General features: G+C 38.5%; 1 protein-coding gene across 1 annotated transcript; it reads right to left on the reverse strand.

Moving 5' to 3' along the window:
• Window positions 1–20,987: 20,987 nt before the first annotated feature.
• pou4f2 (POU class 4 homeobox 2) lies at window positions 20,988–24,463 on the reverse strand. The gene is made up of 2 exons (XM_072383826.1): window positions 23,649–24,463; window positions 20,988–23,335 (listed from the first exon to the last, which is right to left on the reverse strand). The coding sequence occupies exons 1-2, from the start codon at window positions 23,856–23,858 to the stop codon at window positions 22,409–22,411; spliced, it is 1,137 nt and encodes a 378-aa protein (XP_072239927.1). The 5' UTR covers window positions 23,859–24,463; the 3' UTR covers window positions 20,988–22,408.
• Between the last annotated feature and the right edge of the window lie 1,302 nt (window positions 24,464–25,765).

The following is a 25,765-nucleotide window of genomic DNA, read 5'->3' on the forward strand; positions in this document are numbered from 1 at the left end:
TCAAACTTGGGGCTGCAGTCACTAATCAGTCTGTCCCCTCATGAACACTCACCGTTTACTTGTTCCGTACTGATATTTGATGCCCCCCCCATCCTGAGAGAATGATTAAGGTTTCATGGATTTGGCTTCACCAAAATGTATGTGCACTCAGCCACATCCTTTATTGATTACTTCTAGTGCAAACAGTAGCCAGAGTGTGATATACATAATTGGACAGTTGTCAGGGGAAGTCAAGCAGTGATAACCAGTGTTCTATTTCTTCTCCTTGATGGAAACAGGACACACACCAAAGGTAAATATATGTTAACCAATAAACCAACTTTAACCATTTAATGCAGCCGTCTCTTACAGGTAACAAGGATAACATAAACCTGATAGCCTGATGTAGATTTGAAACACTCCATGTTTGACTGGTGCTTGAGTAACATAATTCTCGTTTACAACTAAACTCTATAAATTTGAATTAATGTACATAACAAATTTTAAAAAAAACATCAACTAGAAAAAAAGCTGGATAACTGACAGGATTGGCATGTATTTTGTACACACAACATGTCAACTAATTATTTTCCTGCTCAAAACTGCAATAAACCTGCGATACATTGCTGGAACGAAAACAGGCCCACCAAGCCAAAATGTTTCCTCTCAGCTTCTAAAATGATATTTTCTGAGGCACAGCAGAAATATTAGCACTCTAATCATCGCTAGGGTAAACAATGTCCCCTTAAGAAAACAGAGAGAGACATCCCTAAAGTTTGCATTTTAGTAATGAAAAGCAAACAGAGCACACTGCAATTGTCTGACCTGTGCCACAAAGGGGATGAAACATCCCAATAGAATGTCAGCTTAGCCCGGTCTTCCTCTGATAATAGATTCAGCTGCACAAATGGTAGAACCACAGATGTGTTATAACTTTATCAAACTCACGTCTCAGTGTTTTCACAAGGTTAGATACACACAGAGACACCCACTGGAATTTCACATTTTACTCCTCTTCACCTATCATCTGTTCCAAAGAATAATTCTGTGTGGCCAAGGTTACCACCACTATTTGTGTTTGTTGGGTAATCATACAGCATTTCCAAGGTAAGCCTCCCTCCACTCAGGAGCCTTCACATTACAAAAACATTCACTTACATGAATTCATACAAGAAGACACTGACACTGGTTGGGATTTGGCGGGAGCGAGGAAGCAACTGAAGTGGGACCCAAACAGAATCCATATTTAATACTGTGTTCCCACTTGGTCATGTACTCTTTCAAGTCGGCATAAAAGAAGCTACTGATACTGCACTCTTGCTGACCAGAGAATTGTGGCATCAGAGATTAAATAGTACCTTTTTCGAGGAAATGTAAATCTGCTGTGGAATCCACCCAACACAAAAAGGGTGAAATGGGCAACAGATAGGTTGGCATACAGTGGTCAAACAGTCACATCCAACCATTTCACTGCAACTTCTGTTGGGCAGCATCTAAGCAAAGTGAAAATGACATGTTCAGTGATCCAAACTCAGCCAGGAAGTCAGCCGTCCAAGAATATTTGCAAAATATAGCTCTGCTGCTCTTTACTTCCCACTATAAAGCTGTCTTCACAGTTTGATAAATCACATGTCCAGCCTATTACAGCGTGTCTTATTTTTGTGTGTGTGTGGGGGGGGGTTTCTACATCTGTTTTGTTTCTTGCGATGAGAGCATAATCAGTAAGTTCATGTCTGAATTTGCTAAAAGGATGTAAAAATAGCCCGAGTGCTAATTATCATCCAAGTTTTTTTTTTTATTTATTCATTAGCAAAAACAGACACAATAAATGATAACCTTTTATAGAGCTTTGGTTTACTGAGGTGGTTGTTTCCAATTTTTTATCACAGCAGTTGAATGTTTCTTTTCATTCCACTATTGTGGTTCAGATAATGTAATTAAACCACTAGCTTGCCTGGTTCCTCTTCAGTGTGCTTGACCAATGTTATCTGAAACTCCTCTCCATAGTTCCACAAAAGGGTGACATCTAACAACCTTTTGTTATTTTCTTAACCTAACAATTAAAATAAGCACACTCTTTTATTTGTGCAGTGACTTGCTGTTTGTGTTGAAGTGAGAAACTAAGTACATCAGCAGTAAAACTTTACAATAAGGGACAAAATTTGTAGTTTCGACAGGAAAATATGAAGAACAAACTGTTGGAAAATGCTTGTTTCATAAGTACTTCCTGAATAATTCTCAATTAACTATATATTAAACTGTCTGACCAAAAAGCAATGAAAACAAGACTTTCTTAATGAGTATTTTCTGATTAATTCCAAACACAGAGCAGCTGAAAAATGGCATAATTTATTGGTTACAGATTACTCCAGCTTTTTTTCCCTTTTTATTTATTTTTTTATTGCATTTTTGTGTCCCCCATATTTGTTTATATTAGCTGGGGAGCACTTTAGTACAACTTTTGTATGTTTTAATAGTGGCTTTAGAAATTGAATTAATATTAAGTAAATTGACGCATCTTACTAAATAGTTACTCAATGGTTCCTCATTATCTCCAGATTTTTTTTATTTTTTATTATTGTCTAACCAATAGTTTTACCTGGTCTTGTTATTGCTGTTCTAAAAGCATATATCAATAAACTCTACATACAGATGGGCCTGTACAAATCTGCTCTGCCTTCTTGGAGGCTGTTGTTACCCAGTCATGCCAGCAGAGCAAATCTCACTAAGAAGTGTTTCCTTGAACGAAGAACAAAATCTGTTTTAGAAGGAAGGATGACGATGAATGACGTTAGTACGCACAACCCTTTCAATGATGGAACTAAAGTTTGTGGTTCTTCGTCTCTTTGTTTTAATTCAATCACTCTTTTGTTGGTTTTATTTGCTGTTTAGCCATCCCAGCTACTTATTGAGGTCAGGAAAAGCAATTTCCTAATTTGTTTTGGATTAAATTTTACACGACTTGACCAGGGCAAGAAATTAAGATGAACTAATTAGGGTTAGGAAAATATGTTGCCTGAAATACATCTTAACACAGCTATAGTGTTGAATATATTAGGTGTAATCACAAGGAAGTCTGATCCAATTTAAGTTTATAAGAAATTTAAAAACCACAGGTGTGAAAGTCAGAGGTGGGATTTTTAGAATCTGCTTAAAAGGTTTTCATGCTGAGCATCTTCAATGAAGTGGATGTAAGCACATAAAAACATCATGTGAAATTATATTTCTATATAGCCTTTTATGAATGAGGCTCCAGGCCACCTGAAATTATGTGTTCTGGACAAATTGTTGAAAGAAAGAGAAGCCATGTGGAGGCATGGTTGTATCTATTTACCCACTTAGAGCTTGTGTTTAGTCTTTTCATCTCAAGGTGGTTCTGTAGTCAAGTGAGGTAAATCCATTGCCCAGCCAAGGTGTTCTCTGGCTTGACCTGCAGTCTTTAGTGTATAGTGTGTAAACAGCAGTTCGAAAATATATTTGATAAATTCAAAACATTTTGAAGAAAAAAAAAGCTCAAAAGTCAAAAGGCTTTTTAGTTAGTTTTGTTGATATAGGCTACATAAGCAGAAAGGTACAGTGACTGCAGGGGAAGTGGGAACGTGTGGCTCTGTAAAGATAAGAGAGAACAGTTTACCATCAGGAATATAACAGCAAGAATGAATGAGGGAATGGATGAGAAAAAAAATTAGCAGAAGTGAGCAATGTTGACATCATCTTCCTATCTCTTGCTTCCTTAACTGCACGACTAAGCCTCCACTACCTGCTCTGCAACATCTAGGCTGCATGTAATTATCAAGCCATCAAAGCCGAATGCTGTACCAATCAGCTTATCAAGGGTTAAGGGGACATGCTTGTCTGTAGCAGCACCCTGCTCACATCTATGGCCCCAGCGCATCTCAGCAGCCTTTGCTAATGATTTGTAGCCAACAAATTCCAAAGACTCTCAGGTGGCTTCCTCCAACCAGGCTCTGCACGATGATGAAAAGCCTGAGATAAAATAAACTGACAATTGCAACTCATTGCGAGGAGCAGGCAGCTACGGAGCAGCAGCTGAGACCCTGGGAGCTCAGCACTCTCTTTTTTTTTTCATCCTTTCCTTCATCACCCCCTCCATTCTCCTCTGCCCTCCCCCTGCGAGTCTCAGTGTGTGTGTGTACAGGCATGGCAGTGGGCAACTGTGTACATTTACAGTGATAAATTTGAATTCAGTGGTTAGTGCATTTGGGGAGAGTATATGCAGACATTTGCATAAAAAAAATGCATGGACAGATGAGTGTGTTCTTGCAGTGTAACTGAGAGGGGAAGCTTGATGCCCCCGCTACTGTTCCCTAATTAAAGTCCATTCCCGCCTTTTTTATTTCAGTCCATTAAGCAAAAAACGGTGGCCACCCCTCTCTCGCTTCCACACATGACACACTCCAATCAATACACTCCCACTGGCTGCCTCACTGGGTGCCTCAAATGAATAGATTGCAGTGCAGCATTATGTCTAATTGAATTTTGCAGAGCTCAATGCAGAGCACCATTACAGGGTTGCAGATTTCTTTTTTAAGGTTGAAACAAAGGACATTAAAAAAAAACAACCAAAAGAGTGCATTTTAAAAGCCTTTGACTGCATATATTCATCAAAACTAATGCTATGCTTTTGGACTTTCAGATCATAAATCATCTCTATACAGAAGAACATATGCTTTATTGTGACAGTTTTATTTTGTAGATGCAGTTCAGACACCTTAGCCATCCACTTAGGTCAGCATCACAAAGGTTCACGTTAGCACACTAGGCCCCAGGAGAGAGCTTCCTCCTGGCTGGTCGCTGCGGGGGTTCAGTCAGGGATGGGGGAGGCTGGCAGATGTTTCAGTGGTATGTGGGCTGGGTGGACTGACTTACTGCCAGATGGATGGATGGATGGATGAATAGAGAACTCTGACTGTACTGCTCTTTTGTTGTTTGTAGTGTCATCATTTCTCCAAAGTTTCTTCAAATGACATCTTTGCTTTTTTTTTTTACATGTCCTTCTCCTCATTTAACAACTTTTACACACTCAAATGAGTCAAACAAAATACAAACAAAAAAAAAAAAAATCAGTATTGGCACGTTTAAATTCAAAATGGAAAGAATGTTTGACAAATTCTATAACTTAATGGGCCCACTCACGATATTTTCAATCATAAACTGCTGATAGGTTTTTATGGTCCATGGTTGGCAAATTAATGCAGTAAACTGAGCCCTGTCCTCATCTTCATACAAGTAAGACCATTGTCCCTCTTCTTGTTATTTGTGCAAAATGTTGCAGACCAGTTCTTTGATAAGCTTTAGGTCCCCTAATTTGTAAAATACACACGCCAAACCAGGATGATACGGTGAGGACAAATGTGTTTCTGTAAACTGAGTCAAGCAGGCAAAATGTATTGTTTACTGAGCCCTTAAGGGGACAGGGAATGAAAAAAAAGAGATGTACTTTTGATATACCGGACTTAAGATATACTTTTCTATTGAGTTCTCGCAAGAGGAAAGTTGGCTTAACTTTTTCTTTCCATGTCCCCTTGAGGGCTCACTGAAATGATGAATATATACACACACACACACAGAATACTTTCATTTTCTAATTTCATAGAACTGGTTTGTCCCCTTATTTGGAGACAGAAGTAAGTTTTCCTTTATTTACCACCTTGTCTGTCTAAGTGTGATCTCTGCCCACTCGAGAGAGCAGAAATTCTTCCAAATCCTCCTCCATGATCACTCTCTTTGTGACTTTTGCGAGATCTCGCAAAACATTTGAGAGGTCTTGAGATTTTTATCCTTCTAAGACTAGACTGATGTGAACGTCGCATCGACATTTTCAAGGTACTTTACCAAGTATTTCAAATTTTTCAAAATATTGATGAATAAGAGGGCAAAGTCAGTCATTTACCCCGCAAAAATGAAGTTTTAAATCCTCAGAGTGGTTTATTTTTTTATTTTTCTTCAGAGGCTAAGAAATAAAAAAAAAAAAAATAGTATTTGCAGAAAACGCTTGGTTTTAAAAGTATTTTCTAAAGTCAACAAACAGTCGTTGGATAGCTCAGCTTTGGTTGGTACCAAGGAATTATTGAAGTTTGATTACCAGGCTAACATATAATGTGGTTTATAAGCCTCCAAGAGCTTTAATACTGTTCCACTGGTTGAGAATTTAGCATTATGATTAAAATGAGTATTTAAAACATATTAAAATTAAACTAATTCAGTTATAAGCAGTCACTATTCAATTCTCTGAATGTCTCAGCCTTGCTTCCTTTTTCTAATTGATGTGTTTGCCTGTGCCAGTGAGTTTCTGTGTGAACATCACATTGTGTGCCTCGGTGACCACTGCAGTTGCTCCCATGACAATTAGCACAGTGGCTCAAAGCAGGTGCCAAGGCAAATATTTAGTTAATTATCAATATTTAATAGCATTTCTACACTGGCTCCTTTCCTAAGGTCCAGCAGATGCTATTAAATCTCACCCCATAGATACACAGTTATGACACGTAATAACTACATGAATATAAAAGAGATTAATAATTTAAGGTGCGCCAACAAATTAGGACCATCATTAAAAAAACTAGGCTTGAAACCATTTTGCATAAAATCAGCCCAGTTCAAGGTAATGCCAAGGCTCTCTTGATAAAGAATTACAGCATTAATTCTGCAAAGTGAACTTATCGCTCCAACTCCTCCTCTGAAATCCCTCGAGCATTGAGAGTAGAGGAATAAAATGATGGCATTCATGGACACAGAGGCACTTATTTATATTCCACCAATCAAACCTTGTCCAAGTTTTGGAAGTGTGCACATCTATGTATGTGTTACAGTAAAACGGGAAGGACTGATCCCCTGCTCAGTGTGGTACTGTTCCTTGTAAAAAACATTTTTCACAAAGGGTTCTCTCCCCAGAGGGACTGATGTGGCCAGTCTGTATCAGAAGTCTATTTCATGTAAACACAAACAGAAACATAGCCACAAACGTTCACTTACACACTGTGACCTCTCCAGGTCATCACTGGAAGTAGACACATCACACCTTTAATGCAGATCTTCAGTGGCATCTTGAGTAACTCTTGAAGCTGTGTGAAATGAGTCTCATCGGTTTGAGTAATGAACTTACTCATAAAAACGGCCACCTCTGATCTTGAGTGTTGAGTGTGCTTTTGTAATACATCTTATGTAAATACTGCACAACTGATGATCTTAACACCGTGACAGACATAGAATATTATCAGCTTTATACATGTCTTCAAAACTCGTGTGGTCTTTTTCATCTTCGTTTTTTATTTTATTTTCTATGTTAAAGTGTGTTTTCAGAATTCTTGTTCAATTCCCACCGAGTAAACACTTCAGTCTGTGCAGAGAAAGCTGCTGCAGTACCTCGCAAGGCAAACTCTTTTAATGGAGCATGTTGCTGGAGGCACAGTTGCTTGGTTGTGTGATATTACCATTTACCTGCTGTTTTGAATTTTATTTGAATTGGGATGAAAAGATTAGGAAAAGGTGTGCACTGGCAGACACATCAGAACTCCATCTTTTTTTCTTCTTCTTCTTCCATACTCTAATTTCAGACATGCCCTAAGACTTGACATAGTGTTTTATGATTCTGTTCTTGTGTCTGCCTGTTGGGATTTAACCTGCTTTGAAAAAGAGGTAGAAATACTACAGAATTTCCCCAAGGATATGCATGCAGAGGGCAGAAAACATCAATCGGCCATGTGATGCCTCATATCTTTGTTGGTATGATGAGCTCATGTCAAATGTTTTGCATGTGGTGGATTACAGTGTTAAAGAAAGGATTAAAAAAGCTAATTTTTGATTGGATATGTGGTTACATCAGCTACAGTTAAGAATTTGGTTCTTGATGGAAAGCTGATGGAAGCTGGAGCTCATGGGTGTCCAGTTTATGTTTTTCAGGCCTGAAATACAAGATTGGATGCAGATTAACAAATGAAAACAAGAAAAACCTTGGGTTCACACACTCTGAAATGAAATACAAGTCAAAAGAGAAGTCAAATTTGAAGTTGTACATATTGTATTTAGTTACACAACAAAAACCTTCAAGGTCATTCTGGATTAATGCCTGCATGAACCTGTACTGGCTGTTTCATGGTACAGTATTTCCAGTGTCTGGGGTATGGTCTCTGACTAAGAGTTACTGTAATTGAAAATCATTTTGTAGAAGAGAAAGAAATATCCGTTCAATGTAGGACCAAACAATTTCCACATGCTTTCTGTTGAAGGTTGTTCTATATTTTTGTTTAAATACATGTCCATAACACGATGCAAAACAGCATATATCCCCCTCGATGTTTTGCACATTTGGACAAATTTGTACAGTTACTGTTAAGTGGGATGCAACTGGGCTGTCTACTGGCAGAACCGTAATTAGCTGTTAATAACTATTTATTCTATGGTATCAAATCATGTCATCCTTATCCCTGAATAAGGATAATCGTGTTTTCAACACTTAAGAACAAGTCATTTTTATCCTAAAAGACTGTGGGTTGGGCTCCCATGCCCTCCAACTTGTGGCCTCGCCATGTTACAAAAGTAGCACAGAGTGATTAATCCAACACTCGCTCTGGAGCTGGGCATTTTGTTTGTGTTTGTGTTTGTGTGTGTTTTGCTTATCCACCATAGCTTGGAGGTACAATGGGAGTACTCCATAACACAGACAAATCATGAAATTAAGATGCTGATTAGAAGAACGTAATGTTTTATCAATTATCAAGCAACTAAGACGGTAAAAATGTCCTTATTACAGCCTGGAAAAACAAAACAGGGATTAAAAGATGACAGTCAGTATATCTTATTAAACTTGAAAACTTTAATTTCCCAAGGCCGTGGATACTCTGTGTTACAAAAACATCTAAGAATCTCAGGCAAAAGATACAACTGATTCATATCCAAAGGAGAAGGGGTCAGAAATTATTCACTTACCATGAAAAAAATGACTGTGTAAAAACTGTTAAATGTTTAAAATACAGGACAAGTGCATAAAGTGGGGGCTCTGTGGCTCAGTGGCCTCCCTTTGCCAGACATTGACCTGCCATTTTTTTGCAAAATATTGCATGCAAAAGGGTGTTAATTCATCATCCAAAAGATGAGGCTTTCATTGTTTCAGAGGAAAAACAACACTGCCTTTTAATCATCACCTCTGTATCTTCTATATTGGTATTTAATATTGACTAATTTAATTATTAATACTGTCAACTGTATTAACACAAATTTTTGGAACAGACTAAACCAAAAAGTCATTTTTAAAACACATCTGCAACACATCTGGCATATTGATTCTTCTTGAAGGATGCTGAACTGTCCAGTCTTAAATCTTGAGTGACCTCAAGTGAATTTAAGTAAACTTGAAACATCTTAAAGGACCTTTCCAAGGACACCCATCTTCAGATATAAAAGGTAAAAAAAAAAGCAGTTTTAAGGTATTAAAATGAGACCCTAATGAGACGGAAAAGAAAAAAAATTACACAAGGTCATCTTTCGTAAAGCTGAAATTTCATCCCTTTGGGGCAGAGAAGACAGAACTTTTTGTTTTAGCAAACTGCCCATCAAATAAGCATAATTACCATCAGAATTCATACAGTGTTCTCAGACTCCTGAAGGCAAGCAGCCACGCTCAAATTAGCAGTTCTGATAAATCACCATTAATTAGCTAATAAAAGCCAGCAGGTGGTTTGGAGCCCAAAGACATCCCCCGGTTGTCTGAATTATGTATATGAGAGCAGTGCACTGATAAAGTAAATGAGTAAGGGGAACAACAGAAAGGACTTCTGTGGGGCCCTCAAGGTGGGAAAATACTCCAATCAAACCTCTTGCAATTCCACAATCCCACCCAAAGGAATACAAGTGGGTCTGACCCTCACTCAAATCACATAACACACAAGGCTCTGGTGGGAAGCGTATTTGTTCATGGATTATGCATGCAGCATGCAAAGTTTGCCTTAGCCACCCTTTTGCATGAAGAGCTTGTAAAGATGTTATTGAAATGTAAGGCAATTATCGGGAGAAAAGATAGATTTGATAGATTGAGGCACGGTGAACTCTCAGCCCTGAACTAACAAGGGGCTGCATGTATTCTTCCTCGTCTACTCATCATTATACATGGAAAAATATTAAGAGCTTAAATGGTTATGTTCTTTTTTAGAATACTGTGTACACCTTGGCAGTTACCATAATCTGTCAACAATCTCAATAATGTAAGTACAGTAATGTAGACAGAGTAATGTAGCGTTTACTGCTTTAACTTCATGTATTTATGTATGGTGAATTAATTTATCTGAATAAAGGCAAGTAAGGAGGCATCACAGGCACCATTTTTCCAGGATTGCTGCAACATGTAAAACTCTAGTTCCAACAGTTTATGGTCATTGGGCATGAAAACATGAAATTATTAAAGATATTTATGAAGTTCTCTCTTACTGTTCACAATCAGTTTTAACCAAACTACCTGCATAGTTTCTTAAGGGGAACCTTAATTCATGCTAAAATCTCTGGTCCGGTGGCTCGAAAATTCTCATCTGTTGCACCCGTGACAAGATCCAGCAGTGATGAGTCACGTGGTTCCCGAGTATACTGAAAGACAATTCAGCAATTTGAAAATATTACGCAAAAAGTAAAGATCATGCATGAAAATTTTTTACTTCTGTGTTTACAAGCTACAGAATTGGGTTAGTTTGAATTGTATAATTAATGTTTCATGACAAACGTGAACAAACGAAAGCATCAAAGCATGTTACTGCTGCACCTGGTTGAGGTGGAGCTGGTTTGAATGTCACGCAAATTATAATTGGATTTTAGATTAATTGACATGAAGCAAGTTTAGAGGGTAAAATCAATCAGTTCGGTGGAGCTTTTAACACTGCACAATGCTTTTTGTACAATATCAGAGATTGGAAAGGTATAAAGGAAGTGGTCAAATATTTCAATTGTATATAATTGTCCTCTTAGAAAACAGTTAACTGGAGTCATCAAATAATCTTAATACAGTAGGAAGTAAAACATTTTCTTCTTCGATGTACTGAAATTATAGTATGAAGTAGCATCACACGGAAGTAGTGGGTTCAGTACAAGTACCTACTAATTGTATTCAGGAAAAGTACTCGAATTAATATATTTTTTACTACTGATCATCAGCATCAAGGTAAGAATATAACTTACTCACTTGACTTTTGCAGTACATATAAAGAACACATCCTCCTGCTTGTGAGGATTCACAAATATTTCTTATTTTTTAGATTTTAAATGTTGCACTGTACCTTCATGTTGTCTTCTTCCTTGCTGCCTTTTCTGACACTTTGCTTCTTTGTGCATCACCCCCACCCACCATAGATGAATGGAATAGTGTGAAATTATTGACTGGAATGTGTATCGTGGCTCCCACATACATACCTCTTTGCACAATAAACACACACACACACACACACACACACAAAGCAGGAACCTACTCATCAATAGATTGTATCAAAAAGTGAGTAATGGTCAAAACCTCCACAGGATTTTAATGCAAGTTTGAAATCAGAGACTGTATCTGAATATAAGAATACATAAAGATAAAAGCTATTTGTATTATTTAAAGGTTGAAGATTCATTGGGCTCTTGAATAAATGAAAAGTAAAGAGTAAAGCCACTTACCTCTTGAGTGTACAATATTAAGCTCAATCTTCCACTTAAAAAAAATCCATGTGAAGTACTGTATCAACAGAATGAATTTAGGTTTGAGGGCAGGTAAACTGTCCTGTAATAGCTATTTGAATAACTGGTTTGCTGCAGGATCTTGCTTGATCACAAATGCTTGTCATGGTTCCATTCGTGTTAATCACAGGTATTATGTTTTAATGTTTCAAGATCAACTGCTGTCTCTTTCAATGGCAGACTTTTGCATGCATCAGAACCCATCTTTTTTGTTTAATACTGCCACAACCAAGCTTCACTGTCAGCAAACACACTCAGAAATCTAGTTTGCTTCTTTCCTCCTTGGGTAAATGAGCTCTTTTCTCTGGGTTAGATGTCCTGAGGCTGTCACTTGGCAGAGGGTGAAAGAAATGGCAAAAAGGCATCCACACAAGTGGGACATGGGAGCAGATGGGACACTGATTGCAGTGTTGTTTACAGCTGTTGAGGTCCTTCCACACTGCTATATAGAGGTCAGAAACTATGTCTGCCTGCCACATTTCACAGCACTGCCACTGAAATACACATGCATCTCACTGTCAATATTAGAAATGTTTAGGGAAAAAAAGAGAAAACCATTATTTTGGAATATACGTCTGTGTTTTTCAGCAGCATGGACATTTTTGGGAGGTTGTTTCTTTCGGTTGATTTCAGATTTAATATTTTCTCCCCAAATCTCTTCTGGCTAAAGAATACAATCTGCACATGCTACACACTTTTGATGCTTAGAAAGTGATGGTGAAATAAAAAGGACAGCAGTAGAGTGAGAAAGGAAAGCCATCTAACACAAAGGCCTTTGATGATCGTTAACATTTCTTTATGTTCGCATTGAATCACTTTATATGGTTTTACCAGGAACGTTGCCCATTCAGGAGCGTTCCATCAGGGTTCTGACTACAGTCTGTATCTCAAGCAATAATAGCCCAGAGCGGCAGGTGAAATATATCCAAAGTAATCAACCTTTTGCAAAGGCACCTCAGAAGCACACATTTCAACAGCACAGTGTAATCTAATACAGTGGGTGGCATCAACTCACTTTGCTGAGACATTACTTCCAACAAAGCATTTGCATGGCAAGGTGATCATTTTTTAGTAATAAAAATGCTATAAATCTCTCATTTCTATTACAGCAAATGGCATAGTGCAGGAAATTTGAGTTTGATGATAAAGCCGGAATATGTTTTCTGACACATGTGGATGATTTGGTAAATTATTGGGCATCATAGCATGTTTAATTGAAGTAAAAGAAAGAAACAAATAATGCTGCACATAAAACTCTGTCTACAATCAAAATCTGTGATGTGAGGTATTTGTGGTGGCAATCCTTAGATGGGAATGTCTGGCTGAAAGCTGTCTGATGGCTCATTTACAGCATGATTGGCAGCCAAGAGTCTGTCGCCACACAGCTGGCTGCCCAGAATATTGCAATTGGACACAAAGTGATAAAAGTGAGACCAGGACTGTAAGACTGTAAGATGTGAGTAAAAGACATATTTCTAGAAGACAATGTGTTATGTTGATGCATTTTTTTTCATTTTGAATCTATTGCCGCTTTTTTGGTCTTTAAAATATGTTATGATCTATACAGAACAAAACAACATAATTCTATAACATTGATACTGGAAGGTACTAGTAACATGTGTACAGAATGCATCTTTGCATAGAGTAAAAACTCTATTGTTCTGATGTGTGACTGCACAAACTGACCATAAACAGACACAGAGCAACATGAAAGGAGAGTTTTACCTGACATACCTAAAATAATAATACCTATAATGATACAGATTGTGATGATGAGGATTTTTGTCCCTTAAAACCTCCACTTTTCAACTTTTCTGTATCAGATTCATTTTATTTTTCTGTCATGGTGACTAAGCATAGCTTTAACTTTTCATTTTCCTAAAATCAGGATATCTTCTGTACAGCCGTTGCAGTTTCATTGTTTTTTGTGTCAATGAATGAAAGCAACATTTTACAAAAGACCACAAAGCCAAAACAGATGAAATACTTTTTATTCTCATCTATTGTACTATATATTCTTATTCTTGAGCAAGCTTATTTCTCTTTAATTTCACTTATATGAGCTAAGTTGTGCAACAATAAATAACAACATGGAAATAATTAATTGCATGACTTAATAGAATTCAAATAAGTTTTGGAAAAAAGGAAACTATATATTTTGTGACTTGTCATTGAAATCCAAATTTGTCATTTATTTCAAGTTAGAAAATGTATTAATTTCTTATGTTCCTGAACATTTTGTGATTCTGGTAGCGAGCATATATTCAGTAATCTCAACTCATCTAATCTCAAGTGTATAATCCTTTGTCCTGATACTTCCTTGAATCTGCCTCTATCTTTAAACATCTTTTCTTGTTTACGCACTATAAATTCAATGAGTTTTGTTGCATTTTCCTAATCTAAGTTCAACCTTACAACGTGGAAGAAAGAAAGGAACAATTTCACCATAATAATCACAGATTGTGCAGAAAAAAAAAAAGAAAAGTGATTGATTCTTCCGGGACGTATTTTGTCTGTTGTTGAACAGAAGCTAGAAAACAGCTGAGGTCCATTGCCTCAATGACTCATCAGCAGTGGTCACCAAAGGGCAGCCAGTTAACACTGTTTCTGTGGAGGTGAGGTGATAATCACACTGCCAAACAATAGCATATTATTTGATTATCATAACAGTTTGGATGCATTATACAATGCTTTAAACAGGTTTCGGCTGAACATACAGTGGATCTGTATTTAGGGATTGTATGTGTGTGTGTGTGTGTGTGTGTTCTTATTGGTGCTGTGAGATGCATAGCCATCGAGGCCATAATTTAGTCCATTATGTCCTCTGGTTTGCAGTCGTAGCCCCAGGCTTCTGGCACTGAGCGTTGTGTCATTTGCTACCAACTGGGTTTTTGATGAGAGTGTGTGACCTAGACGCCTCATCCCTCACCACTGTCTCATTCCCTTTATTTACATCTGTCTTTAGCATTCTAATTACTCTCTTTATTGCTTTAGCCTGGAGGAATCTGTTATACTGCAGAAAAAGGGACTAAGGACACTGGAGTTTAAACCAATAATAAAGCAGCATAACTCTCATTACCCATGGGCAAAGATTGGGCCTGTGAGGCTCTTATTTTATGGGCTGTGAGCAAGAAAGCTATAGCCAGTCCTCTCAATTTCAAATGTATATGCAAAGGTCTGTTTGCTTTTCTGTGGTGTGAAATTTAAAACAATTTGTTTTCAGTTCAGTCTCACATAGTCAACTGAGATTTGGCTGTCCTGAAAATAAGACGTTTTCTTACGTTTCTGGCGATGTGATCAGACTAACCAGATGTTGCCAAAATGCATGTTTATTTTCTAATTTCTTCTTTTATGTAAAGCAAACAGGGGACATATACACTACACAATCTTTAAAAAAAAAAAACTTTTAAATGTCCCTGTCCCTTCCCACCGAATCTTATAAAATAGCATCAAGAGCAGGCACAGCAGTCTTTAATGAGCTCTCAACTTTAAAGACTTGAAGGATATTAACAAGCTGCTTGACAAATGGTGCTTAGAAGCACATTAAAGACGCAGCTAATGGTGCGCATAATGACGGCTAATTTTCGATCAGATATAAATTAGAGCCCCCAACAGTTATTTGCCTTAAGGACTTTATGTAAATGATCCTGTTCTGTATAAACTGAAAACTGAGACGGGATGAGTGAGTGAGTGAGAGAGTGAGTAAGTGAGGGAGTGAGGGAGTGAGGGAGTGAGTGAGTGAATGAGTGAGGGAGGGAGGCAGAGGGAGAGAAAAACCCTCCTTGTGGGTATGATTAATAGATTTGCAACAGAGCAAGGCTGTCAAAGCCCAGTGAACACACATCCACTAGACAGCTCTACCAGCTTCTCATTAAGGTCCAATTTCTACGTGGAGTGTGACTTACTCATTCGGAACGCCAGAACAGCCTGTAAGAGGAAAAGGGTCTAACCCTCAATGACCGTTTAAAGTGAAAATCAGTTGGTAAGGAATGTATAGAGGAAACCTGTTTCTAAACAAATATACCCATCCCGTGTTTGATCTGGCCTCAGCCCGAGCATCATAAAAACTGACTGAATGAAGTGAGCAGCACATTTGGGTTATAGCTTATAAAATCACACACTCTGGGATGAATCCACACACTGAGATCTGCCATCGAGGGGTCAAAGGTCATGATCTATGCCTGCATCATTACCTCATGGAACAAGTTAGGGTTGCAGCGATACACCTTCACCAAAATGCAAATTATCATACATTTGCTTATCTACCATATTGATAAAAAATGCAGTTCCTTTGATAAATTATTAAATAACATTTCAATTTCAAATCAGTTTTAAACAGTGCAGGTATCCCACCTTACAGACTCGCCACACCTCCATACTTCTACAGGGAAAATGATTTCAAGTTTAAATTACAATCATAATCGCGTTTGTTTGACACAAAAAGCTCCTCTGTCCTTTGCTGTCATTCATTTAACTATAACAGATAATGATAATAATAACTAGTGGTAGTAGACCTTGATACCATAAATCTCAGATAGTTTTCATGAATGTTACTGAACTCTCCGTATCTCAGGCTGGTATAACCCCAGTGTGCATATATTGTAAATAGGCCATTTTTATTAGACCCAGTGTGACTCTCACACTCAGAGCTGATATACGTATGTATAGATTTTCTCATCTCTTATCAGCTTTTCTGTTTGAAGGGCAAACTGAAGACAATGGTCTTAAACAAAAGCATTTTGAAGCAGTGTTTTCAATACTGATGCAACTATCAACACCACAAGGCGTCTTTTTATATTAACAGCACCCCACTTCAATAATATTTCACTTATAATTTCAATGTGTTTTAAGATTTCAATGTTTGTTTGTTTTTTAAACAGATTAAATGTTATAGGAAATATTTTTTTTTAGGGTTAGTGTAGTTTTGTGTCAGGACTGGGTGTCATCTTTCAATAATACAGAAAACCTTGAAAAAACATGACTCATCTCTCAGTGTTTTTTGCATGCTATTTCTTGAGACCAGGCTGCAAATATGAATGTTTGGATGTATGAATGTTGTTCCACATGATTCCCTCAGGGAGTGTAACTGTATAATTTTTATACATATTGATTTAAGCACTCCAACTCTTTTCTTGCAACTAAATGGTCCTACTTTATCTCACGGTAACCAGGAGTCAGTTGGGTGTGTTTTTCTCAAACAGTTTTGGCTTCACACCTTGTTTTGGGATTCAAAATCATGTCAGAATATAACAGAGTATAACACAGTATAAAAACCTTGAGAAATTGTAAAATAAGTTTTACAAAAAAAAAGGTCACTTTTAGGAACTTCACGTGCCCTTTTGATTATAAATAGAATACAAATAAAACCACTAAATAAAATATTTGGATGATATTGGAGGTGGAATCAGTCTTTTTTCAAGATTTCTTATCACAGTTGGGGAACTTCTCTTGACTGGATGTAATATTGAACAACCATTTATCATTATCTCTTTATCATTAGGTGATCATTAGGTTTAACTGAACATATATAATCTTACTGAGATTAAGTATTAAACATGATCGTTGGATATAAACATATGCAACAGTTTAACCAGTCAGTAGAGTAGTATTCCCCCTTAAATGATTTAGCATCCAGATATTCATTTAGATCAAAGTAGAAAAAAAAGGTCACAAAATGTCAAGAAATTGACAAAAGACAAAAGATGATCACCATAAACAAAAAACTGTGATGAGGAGTCTTTAAGAATTTAGAAGGAACTTCATCAATAACAAATGTATGAAAGAGCTGAACAAGCTCTGGGGGAAAGGTGGGATGTTGGTTTGGCATTCAAATCCTTATTTTGGTGTCAGCCACATGTCAGTGGTGACTGTGGCTTTTCAGCATCCACTCTCTAATCATGCCCCTGAGCTATTTTAGTGATGAAGGCTGTGGACGTTTTCAGTGGCTTTCAATTAACATAATTTGTAATGCTCTAGTTTTTGGAAGAAGAATTTATAATTTCTTGGTATTCCAAAGTTTTTATGTGACCGTGTAAGTGTTAGTCGAAAGACAAATCACAACCTTTTATTTTTTTCATTAGAAAGTATGAAATAAAATAAAAGGTTTGTCTTTTGAAAGGATCTAAATTTTCATGAAAAACAAAACAATGTCTACACATGTCTGGAGAAAGCTGAATGGGTATTTCACAATTTAAGTCACATGGCTTCTTGGGGCATGTATTTCTCAAATGTGATACGTTTGACTTTTACAACCAGGTTACTGAGAAATTTGAGAAAATCTTGTTGGACAGCTTCTCTGATCATTTTGACCGTCTCCTAAAATAAGCCAAAATTTAAGAATACGACATTTTCAAAGTTTTACTTTTCCATTTCAAGGTCCAACTTAAGTCAGCTGAATTCACAATGAATTGTTAACCAAGTGAGAAACAATACTACCAATTACAGCAGTGGTCAATTCTATTAGCACAAAAAAAAAAAAAAAACACGACGATTTGAATTAATTTTGTTTGTTACTTTCAATACAGCAGGCCTGACCATAAAAAAGTGCCCCCTCTGGCATTTATTCTTCAGCATGCGCGTGGCTGGCGCGTGGTTGGCGCGTGAGTGCGCGTGCAGTAGAGAGAAGGAGACAGAGAGAGAAGGGGGACGAGTGATAGAGCCATTTCATTGGCAGATACACTGTGGCTTTCCCTCCCTTGCATGCCACCCTAGATCAAAAAGCATCCCACCAACCTCCTTCTAGCCATCCAATGCTGCTCCATCGATTAGATTCTGGAAAACACTTAACAAACTAATGACTATTGATGGCTGATTAATATTGCATCAACAACAACTGATTGGCGACAATATCAAATGGCGATTGCCGCTTCACATTCAGGCTGCCATCTGACGGGTTCTTGCACAGTATTTTGGCGGTAAAACGAGTCAACAGATGATAAATAAAGGGTTATAGGCCTACAGTGTGCAGCGCGTTCAGTTTATAGCTTGCAGTTCGTCTAATTCGAGAGCAGTCGCGTCTTTGAAGGCAGACACTTGGCGTAAATGTACAGTTAAAATATTCTACTCTCAGGTCCCCGGGCGGAGCTCCGACAGTCCCTGGCTTCATTAAATTTTCATCAGTATCCCTGTGAAAGGGGGGAAATGTTCAGGGGAAAGAGAAAAATAAAACAGAGGGCGTAATTATAACAAAAGGAAACAGCGCTGCCCTTTTCGTTTTATAGAAAGCTCCCACAGTGTCCTCCTGTATGCATGTGTCAGTGTATGGAGCCCATGCAGCATGATCTGAGCAGATGTGTCTGTGGCTTTAAGGTAAATTATTTGGCTCACATATTTATTGTAAATATCTTAAAACGAGCTTCGTTTTGTTTCCTTTATTGTACAGAGGCCTCTTCGCTATATATGTCGGTAACCTATGTTCTTATTTATCCATATTTTTATTCGTTTCGGTGCTTGGGTCACATTGATTCGCTATCAAAGAATCCAAATCGATTTCTCCCAATATGTGAGAGTAAAAACAGGCAACAGCAGTGTGGTTGAGAGTCTGCCTGCCTCTCGGTCTGCCTGTGCAGAGCTCCGGCATACCAACCAATAGCGAGGCTCTCTGAATAAAGTTAATTTCAATTCCCGAAGAGACACTCACTCGGCAGCCCTCCCTGACCAGCGGTAATTAACAGGGATAGCTAATGACTACTTAACTCGCTCTTCATAATTATCTGGTTTTCATAATTTGATGTGTAATTTAATAATTCGCTCTTATTAACGTATTAAGTGAATAGCTCGTTCAGGGGAAATTAGAAGCACTCACCAGGAGCATCTTTTAATTGATGAACCATCATCCCTGTCTCATTAATAAGGGTCGTTTCGATACTCTTAATTTGTCACGAGAATGGCGGATGAACATGTTTAGCTGTTGGCGGAGTGTTATGAAGGTGAAGTTTTTCAGAAAGGAGCTATTTCAATGAGGGGAGGATGCTGGAGAGAAATGCGTGTTGGGTTTAATTAGATGAAGATATCCATATGTCATTTTTAGAATTAAGTGCACGTCGTGACACTATCATGGATGTGTTGTCTAAATTATTATTGTTTAGGCTGTTGAAATATATTTAGAATTTTAAAAAAGAAAGAAAACATTTAAAAGTTAAAACCTACAGTTGATGTTTAAAGTATAATGCCATTAGATTAAATATTACAATTTCAGTCAACTTGAAATTATCCAAAAATAACGTCATGCAAATGCGTTCCGTGTGTTGTGAGTAATGGGTTTAAAAGTTGAGGACAGGTTTCAGAAATGCAAATGTTTGGCTCTTCCAGCCTCTCAGGTATCTGTCCATGGTACTGAAACGCTTGCTCAGCGCTCATCAAGTCAGCAAGCCAGTCAGTCAGCCCTGGAGGCCAAAATCAGAAGCTCTGTTATAGACATGGCATTCAAAATGCCCCCCTCTTTTTTCTTTTTATTCTGTCTTTTTTTTTTTTTTTTACCCTCCTCCTCATATCTAACCCTAACTCCGAACCAAAGGTTTTGCTTCAAAGCCTGCACGATCGAGGCATGTTTGAGTGTGTATTTAAATAGAGACGGGCACGTTGGCAGGCGAGCTGTTTTTCTGGCGGGCTGACATCTGGCAAGTCTGCGCTCCAGGGACCCATCTTGCTCTCCATAGACCCCCTGATTAGACTCTAATAGAATATTAGCATTTGCTCTCAGGTAAGGCAACAGTGAGCTGTATAAGCTGGCAGCAAGTCACTGGAGAAGCCACGTGTGTCTTTAACACTGATGGAGGGGCGAGAGAGGAGTTCCTATAGGGCCTGCTGTATGACGAGGCCCGGAGGAGGACGGTGAAATCAGAAATTAAAAACAAAAGGGGAAAAAAGTCTTTCCGAATTACATTGCACATTTCCATGGTTACTATTCATCTGACACTCTTAAATTACCAAGACATTGGGAGAAAAGACCTGAATAGGAAGGGGGTGGGTTTAATGGTATCGTGTCTTGCTCGTGATCATTTAAAAAGGGACAATGTTTTTAATACCAAACCCGGGCAGTTTGTGGTAACGGGCAACAACAAAGGCATTCTAGCTTTAAGAAGAAGAAGAAACATTTGATTTCAAATAACCCTAAAGAATCCACAAGCTGTTTTTTAAAAAAGCTGTGTAGCCCTCAGCTAAACCGTTTCCCTCCTCCTCATCAATAAATAAACAGATGAATATATAAAAGAATATTAATATGTCTCGGTGAGCCACATTACACAGTGTAGTCATGGAAAACGTCCGATTAAATGTTAAAGTTTGTTCTTTAATGAAACACATATTGCAGTTCAATAATTAAATAAATTAAAATTACATGGATGTAGGAAATTAATAGAATTATTCAACCAGAGAACCAAAAGCAACATACATTACAGAAATAAGTTACCTCAGCTAAACAGCAATACAGCAAAAACCTGTACGGATATATTTATGTGCATCGACTTATTCCAATGAAATATTTACATTGTACACGTATACTTCCATGAAGCTGATTCTTTTCTCTTCAAGAAAAAACATTACTTAAACAAGGTGATTTAACAAGCAACGACTTCATAATGATGCACGTATATCTATACAAATAAATAGCAGAAAACATACATAAAATAATTTAAAAAGAGAATACTATCTCATATATATCTCGATTGTACCATCTCAAATGTTAGAGACTGTTTGTTTCACAGTCGGTTCCCTTTCAATCAGAACAACACGTTTAACTTGCTGTCAGAATTTGATGTTCTCAAGCAAAACCAGGAGGGGGGAATCCCAATAAATATATAATGAAGTAAACATGACCTCACTCAATAAATAGTTCATAAGACACCGGCCCACGCTGGATTGTAAACTTACTGCAGCCGGCGAAAAAAACCGTATTTTTTAATTGCAAAAATCTATAAAAGTCCTTACAAGTGAGTCCCTAATTCGATCAATCAGCATACCGAGGCCTAATTATCAACCCTACCTCAGTCCAAACCCCGGGCATCTTGAAAATAGATCCCTGACTTAGATCACACATGGTCAAAAAATAAACAAATAAATAAGTTAAATTAATTACACATATAGACACAAAATGAAGTGTGTGACAAGTAAATTGTTCATTTACAGAAGGTTATTTGGCAGTAATCTAATATTAGCTCTCAAGACCAAGTTGTGTGTTGTCCTCTTAATCCCCCCATGGACCCTGAATAAATGTCAGACTGCATTGTCGTGAACTCAGAGGGGAAAATGTAGCTTATCCTATAAGCCAAAAATAGAAACACCAATAGTCACCAACCAAGTGCTTTGAATTAAATAGCCCCGTTGTATGTAAATAAAATTTCTATTTTCATTGGGGAGTAACGCAAACTATAGACAGATAGCCATCTGAAATGAATCATCAATTAAAATCAAAGCATAGAGTCCTGTAAGTCACACTACGTTGACATTAAAAAGGTGAGGCATAGTAAGTGTGGAAACAGTGGTCTTACTTGCTCTGTCAAACGATGCTTTACTTGACTCCACATCTCCCTCTCAGCGAGTAAAAGACGTGACTGGTGTTTTCGAGATTTTCAGTCATTGTTCGTTTTTAGGAATTTTTCGAAGTTCAAAGCACAAAGTCATTGATGATTGAAAAAAGGGTGTGAGATAGGAAATATGTTACAAATCATCTCTAAACAGTTCCAAGTCTTTTCGATGGTGGGGGTTCAAAGCGGTTTTAGACGCATGCAGAGTACTTCATCCGTTTCTGTTTCTGTCGCTGGTTGCAAAACCAGACCCGCACCACGTTCTTTTTCAGGTCCAGCTTTTCTGCGATTGCTGCGATTTTCTCCGAGGAAGGACGCGGCTGAATGGCAAAATAGGCCTCCAGTGATCTCTTCTCTGGCGCGGCTATCGACGTGCGCTTCCTCTTTTTCTCCGCGCCGTTGAACAACTCGGGTTTATTAAGTTTCTCCCTGTGTGATTTCTCGGCTTCTTCTAGCCACGCTTGCAGGATGGGCTTCAAAGCAATCATGTTGTTGTGAGAGAGCGTGAGGGACTCGAATCGGCAGATGGTGCTTTGGCTGAGGGAGCCCACCCCAGGAATCTTCAGACTGGCTAGAGCTGACCCTACATCCGCCTGGGTAACCCCGAGCTTGATCCGTCTCTGCTTAAACCTCTCCGCAAAGGCTTCTAAATCCCTGGGATCGGCGTCCACGTCGTTCATGCCCATGTGCGGCGGTAGCCCGTGGGCATGAGCCATGTTGATGGCTGCCTGGTGCATGTGGTTCATGCCCGCCATGTGGGCAGGGTGCGCAGGCGTGGAAACCACCGAGCCATCCGGCCCTGCCATGGCTCCCAGCGCCAGTCCTGGGGTGATGTGATCTAGCAGGTCCCCCTCCAGAGCCTGGTGAGGCTGGTGATGGTGGTGGTGGTGATGGTGGTGGTGGTGGCCAGACAAAGCGGATGGATGAGAAATAGGCACCGAGGAGGAGGAAGACGACGTGCAGGGGAGAGTGTTCATGGTGTGGTAGGTTGCGTCCGGCTTGAAGGGACTGTGATGTGGAGGGTGGTGGTGGCTCTTGGTCTGCGAGACTATATCCACCGCCGCTAGAGCTTCAGCCCGGGCCAGCAAACTCTCATCCAAGCCTCCGAATATATTGCTCTGCAATTGCAAATAGAATGCACACATAACTGTCAGCAGGGAATTCTCCCTCCACTCCTCGGTTTAAAACATTTCCAGAATGTGAAAAAAAGAAATCCTAAAAAAAGGAGCACACAAAACAAGACACATGCAACATCCCAGGTCATAAAAATTAATACGAAAGGCAAAGCCGACTGAATACATAAGTTGAGTAGAGGAAAAAAAAAATATGGAGGTGTTGGGTGATTTGCTGTGAAGACATGAAAAAAACATCAAGCAAAAAAAGTGGGCTGTCAAAATGTGCCTTTAAGCAGTGATTATGCAGAATACGTACCGGTGGGGTTGGGAGACAGGCTCTGCGCATCGCCTCCGAGCTGCTGCTGCTGATGATGGTGCTGCTGTGTCGGGAGGATGAGCAGGACGAAGGTGCATTGGAAGTCAAAGTAGAGGACGAGGAAGAGTGCAGCGAGGAGTATTTTGGTTCGGGCAAGCTGGTGTGAGCCATGGCGAAAGGCTGCTTGCTGTTCAGAGACATCATCATCATATTTGCTGCCGTCCAAACCTCAGCAAGTTCCTTTTAATAAGTTAAGACTCCGCCTCCTCTGTCGGGAGTTGAAGCCCAATTGCTTCGCAGGAATCTCAAGTCGCTGTCGAATAAAGTGTAGGTTGAAGACGGTGGTCCAACTCTGAGTTACATCTATTTATTATTACATGCGGCGATGTGGAGGTGTCTCGTCTTTTTCGGCAAGTGAGATATCAGAGCCACCAACGACCCATGAAACTGAGCGCAGCCGATACCTCTTCCTTTGTGGACTTGTGGCGCGACTGTTCAAAAATATTTTCTGTTTTTCTCCTTCAATTTCCGCCACCTTGTATTATGTAGATCTAATTTTTGGCTTCGAAATGAATAGCCTATATATTTTTTGACAAAGCTCCTCATGGACGACGCAGGAAAAAAAAAATCAAAGTTTCTCTCCGTCTTTTAGGATTTCCAAAAATACTTCAAGTTAGTTGCCGCTTTCGTTGACCTGTTTGCTTTTTGTCAAAAGTTTCCGTCTTGAGATGACCGTAAGTAAGAAGTAATGGCGGTGACAGTCTCTGTACTGTACCTCTTCAATACGTTGAATGCTGCGGGGACCCGAACTGCCTCTGCTCTGAGGCGAAGGGCAGACTGAGTCTCTCTCCACCTCTCTATCTCACTCAGTCTCTCTCTCTCTTTCACACACACACACACGCGCGCACACACACCCTCCCTTTCCCTCTTTCTCAGCGTCTCACCCTCTCACATACACACTCCTCTGAGCTGCACCTGAAAAACCCTTTCATGATTTATTATTCTTCATTAGCCACACCACCACTGCCGCCGCCGCCGCTGGGGACTCTGCGCATGGGCAGTCTGCAAAAAGGCATTTATTTCAAATAACTCTACTTCATCACAAATACCTCGTTACCAACACCACTTCTAATGGGAATGAGGGGCTTTTTAAAATTTCTAATTCTGTCTTACTGTACCTGAAAATATTTTGCTGTTGAATATTGTTAACAAAGCTTGAGCCACATTGGCAAATGGGTCTCAGAGGGAGCCGAGAAAGCAAATTAAACCATGGACAGCTCCACTTTTTTTTCTCTCTTTATCACGTATCAGTGTGAAGTCAATATGTTTGGCTCTGATTTTATGATAACAAATAATGTGAAAAAAAAAGAAGAAAAGGATAAATATTACAGTTGAAACATGTTAAAGTAATGATTTACATTTGCAAATGACAAAAATGAATGCCATTGTTTTTAGAAATAATTTTGACCGTTTTATTCATTTAAAAGAAAAAAAGGTCAGAAATAACCCATTTCAACCCATTTTGCACGACTTGGTGCGATCATTGTCGCTATGCTTTGAGAAAGGGTTCTAATGCATGAGGATAAAAGGGATTTTTTTAATAATGAGCCCTGTTTAATTGAAAATCTATATTCTTGTCATAGCAGGCTATTATCTTATCTCTCAGCTAATTAAGCCACATTATCGGTGATGTAATTACAACATTTAATCACGTCGTAATTAACAAGGGGTGTCGAAATTGCTTAATATGATCTGTAGGGTGTAATTGTTATGATATAGCCTAAGTAAGCCAAGGGAGATAAGAAACATTCAGTGAAAAAATATAAGCTACATCTTTTTCTTTTTCTTTTCCTTTACCTTATTTCTTTTTTCTTTTTCTTTTCATGGCTCCAAATTTTTTAAAAACACCTCTGTCTTTCCTCACACACACGCACACAGACACACACACACACAACTGCGCGCGGTAATGTGACATATCTCGTAAGAGGCGAGGAGCGATGCCATTGTCTTTGAAATACACGAGTTGATTATATATCTACTTAAATGTGTTACATATTTTAATTCAAATTTCTCGCTTCTTCTTCTTTTTTTAAAATTTTTTTTTTTTTTTTTTTTTT

This window comes from Leuresthes tenuis, unplaced genomic scaffold (genome assembly GCF_036924035.1).
Source record: "Leuresthes tenuis unplaced genomic scaffold, fLeuTen1.0.hap1 SCAF_4, whole genome shotgun sequence".
Classification (NCBI taxonomy): domain Eukaryota; kingdom Metazoa; phylum Chordata; class Actinopteri; order Atheriniformes; family Atherinopsidae; genus Leuresthes; species Leuresthes tenuis.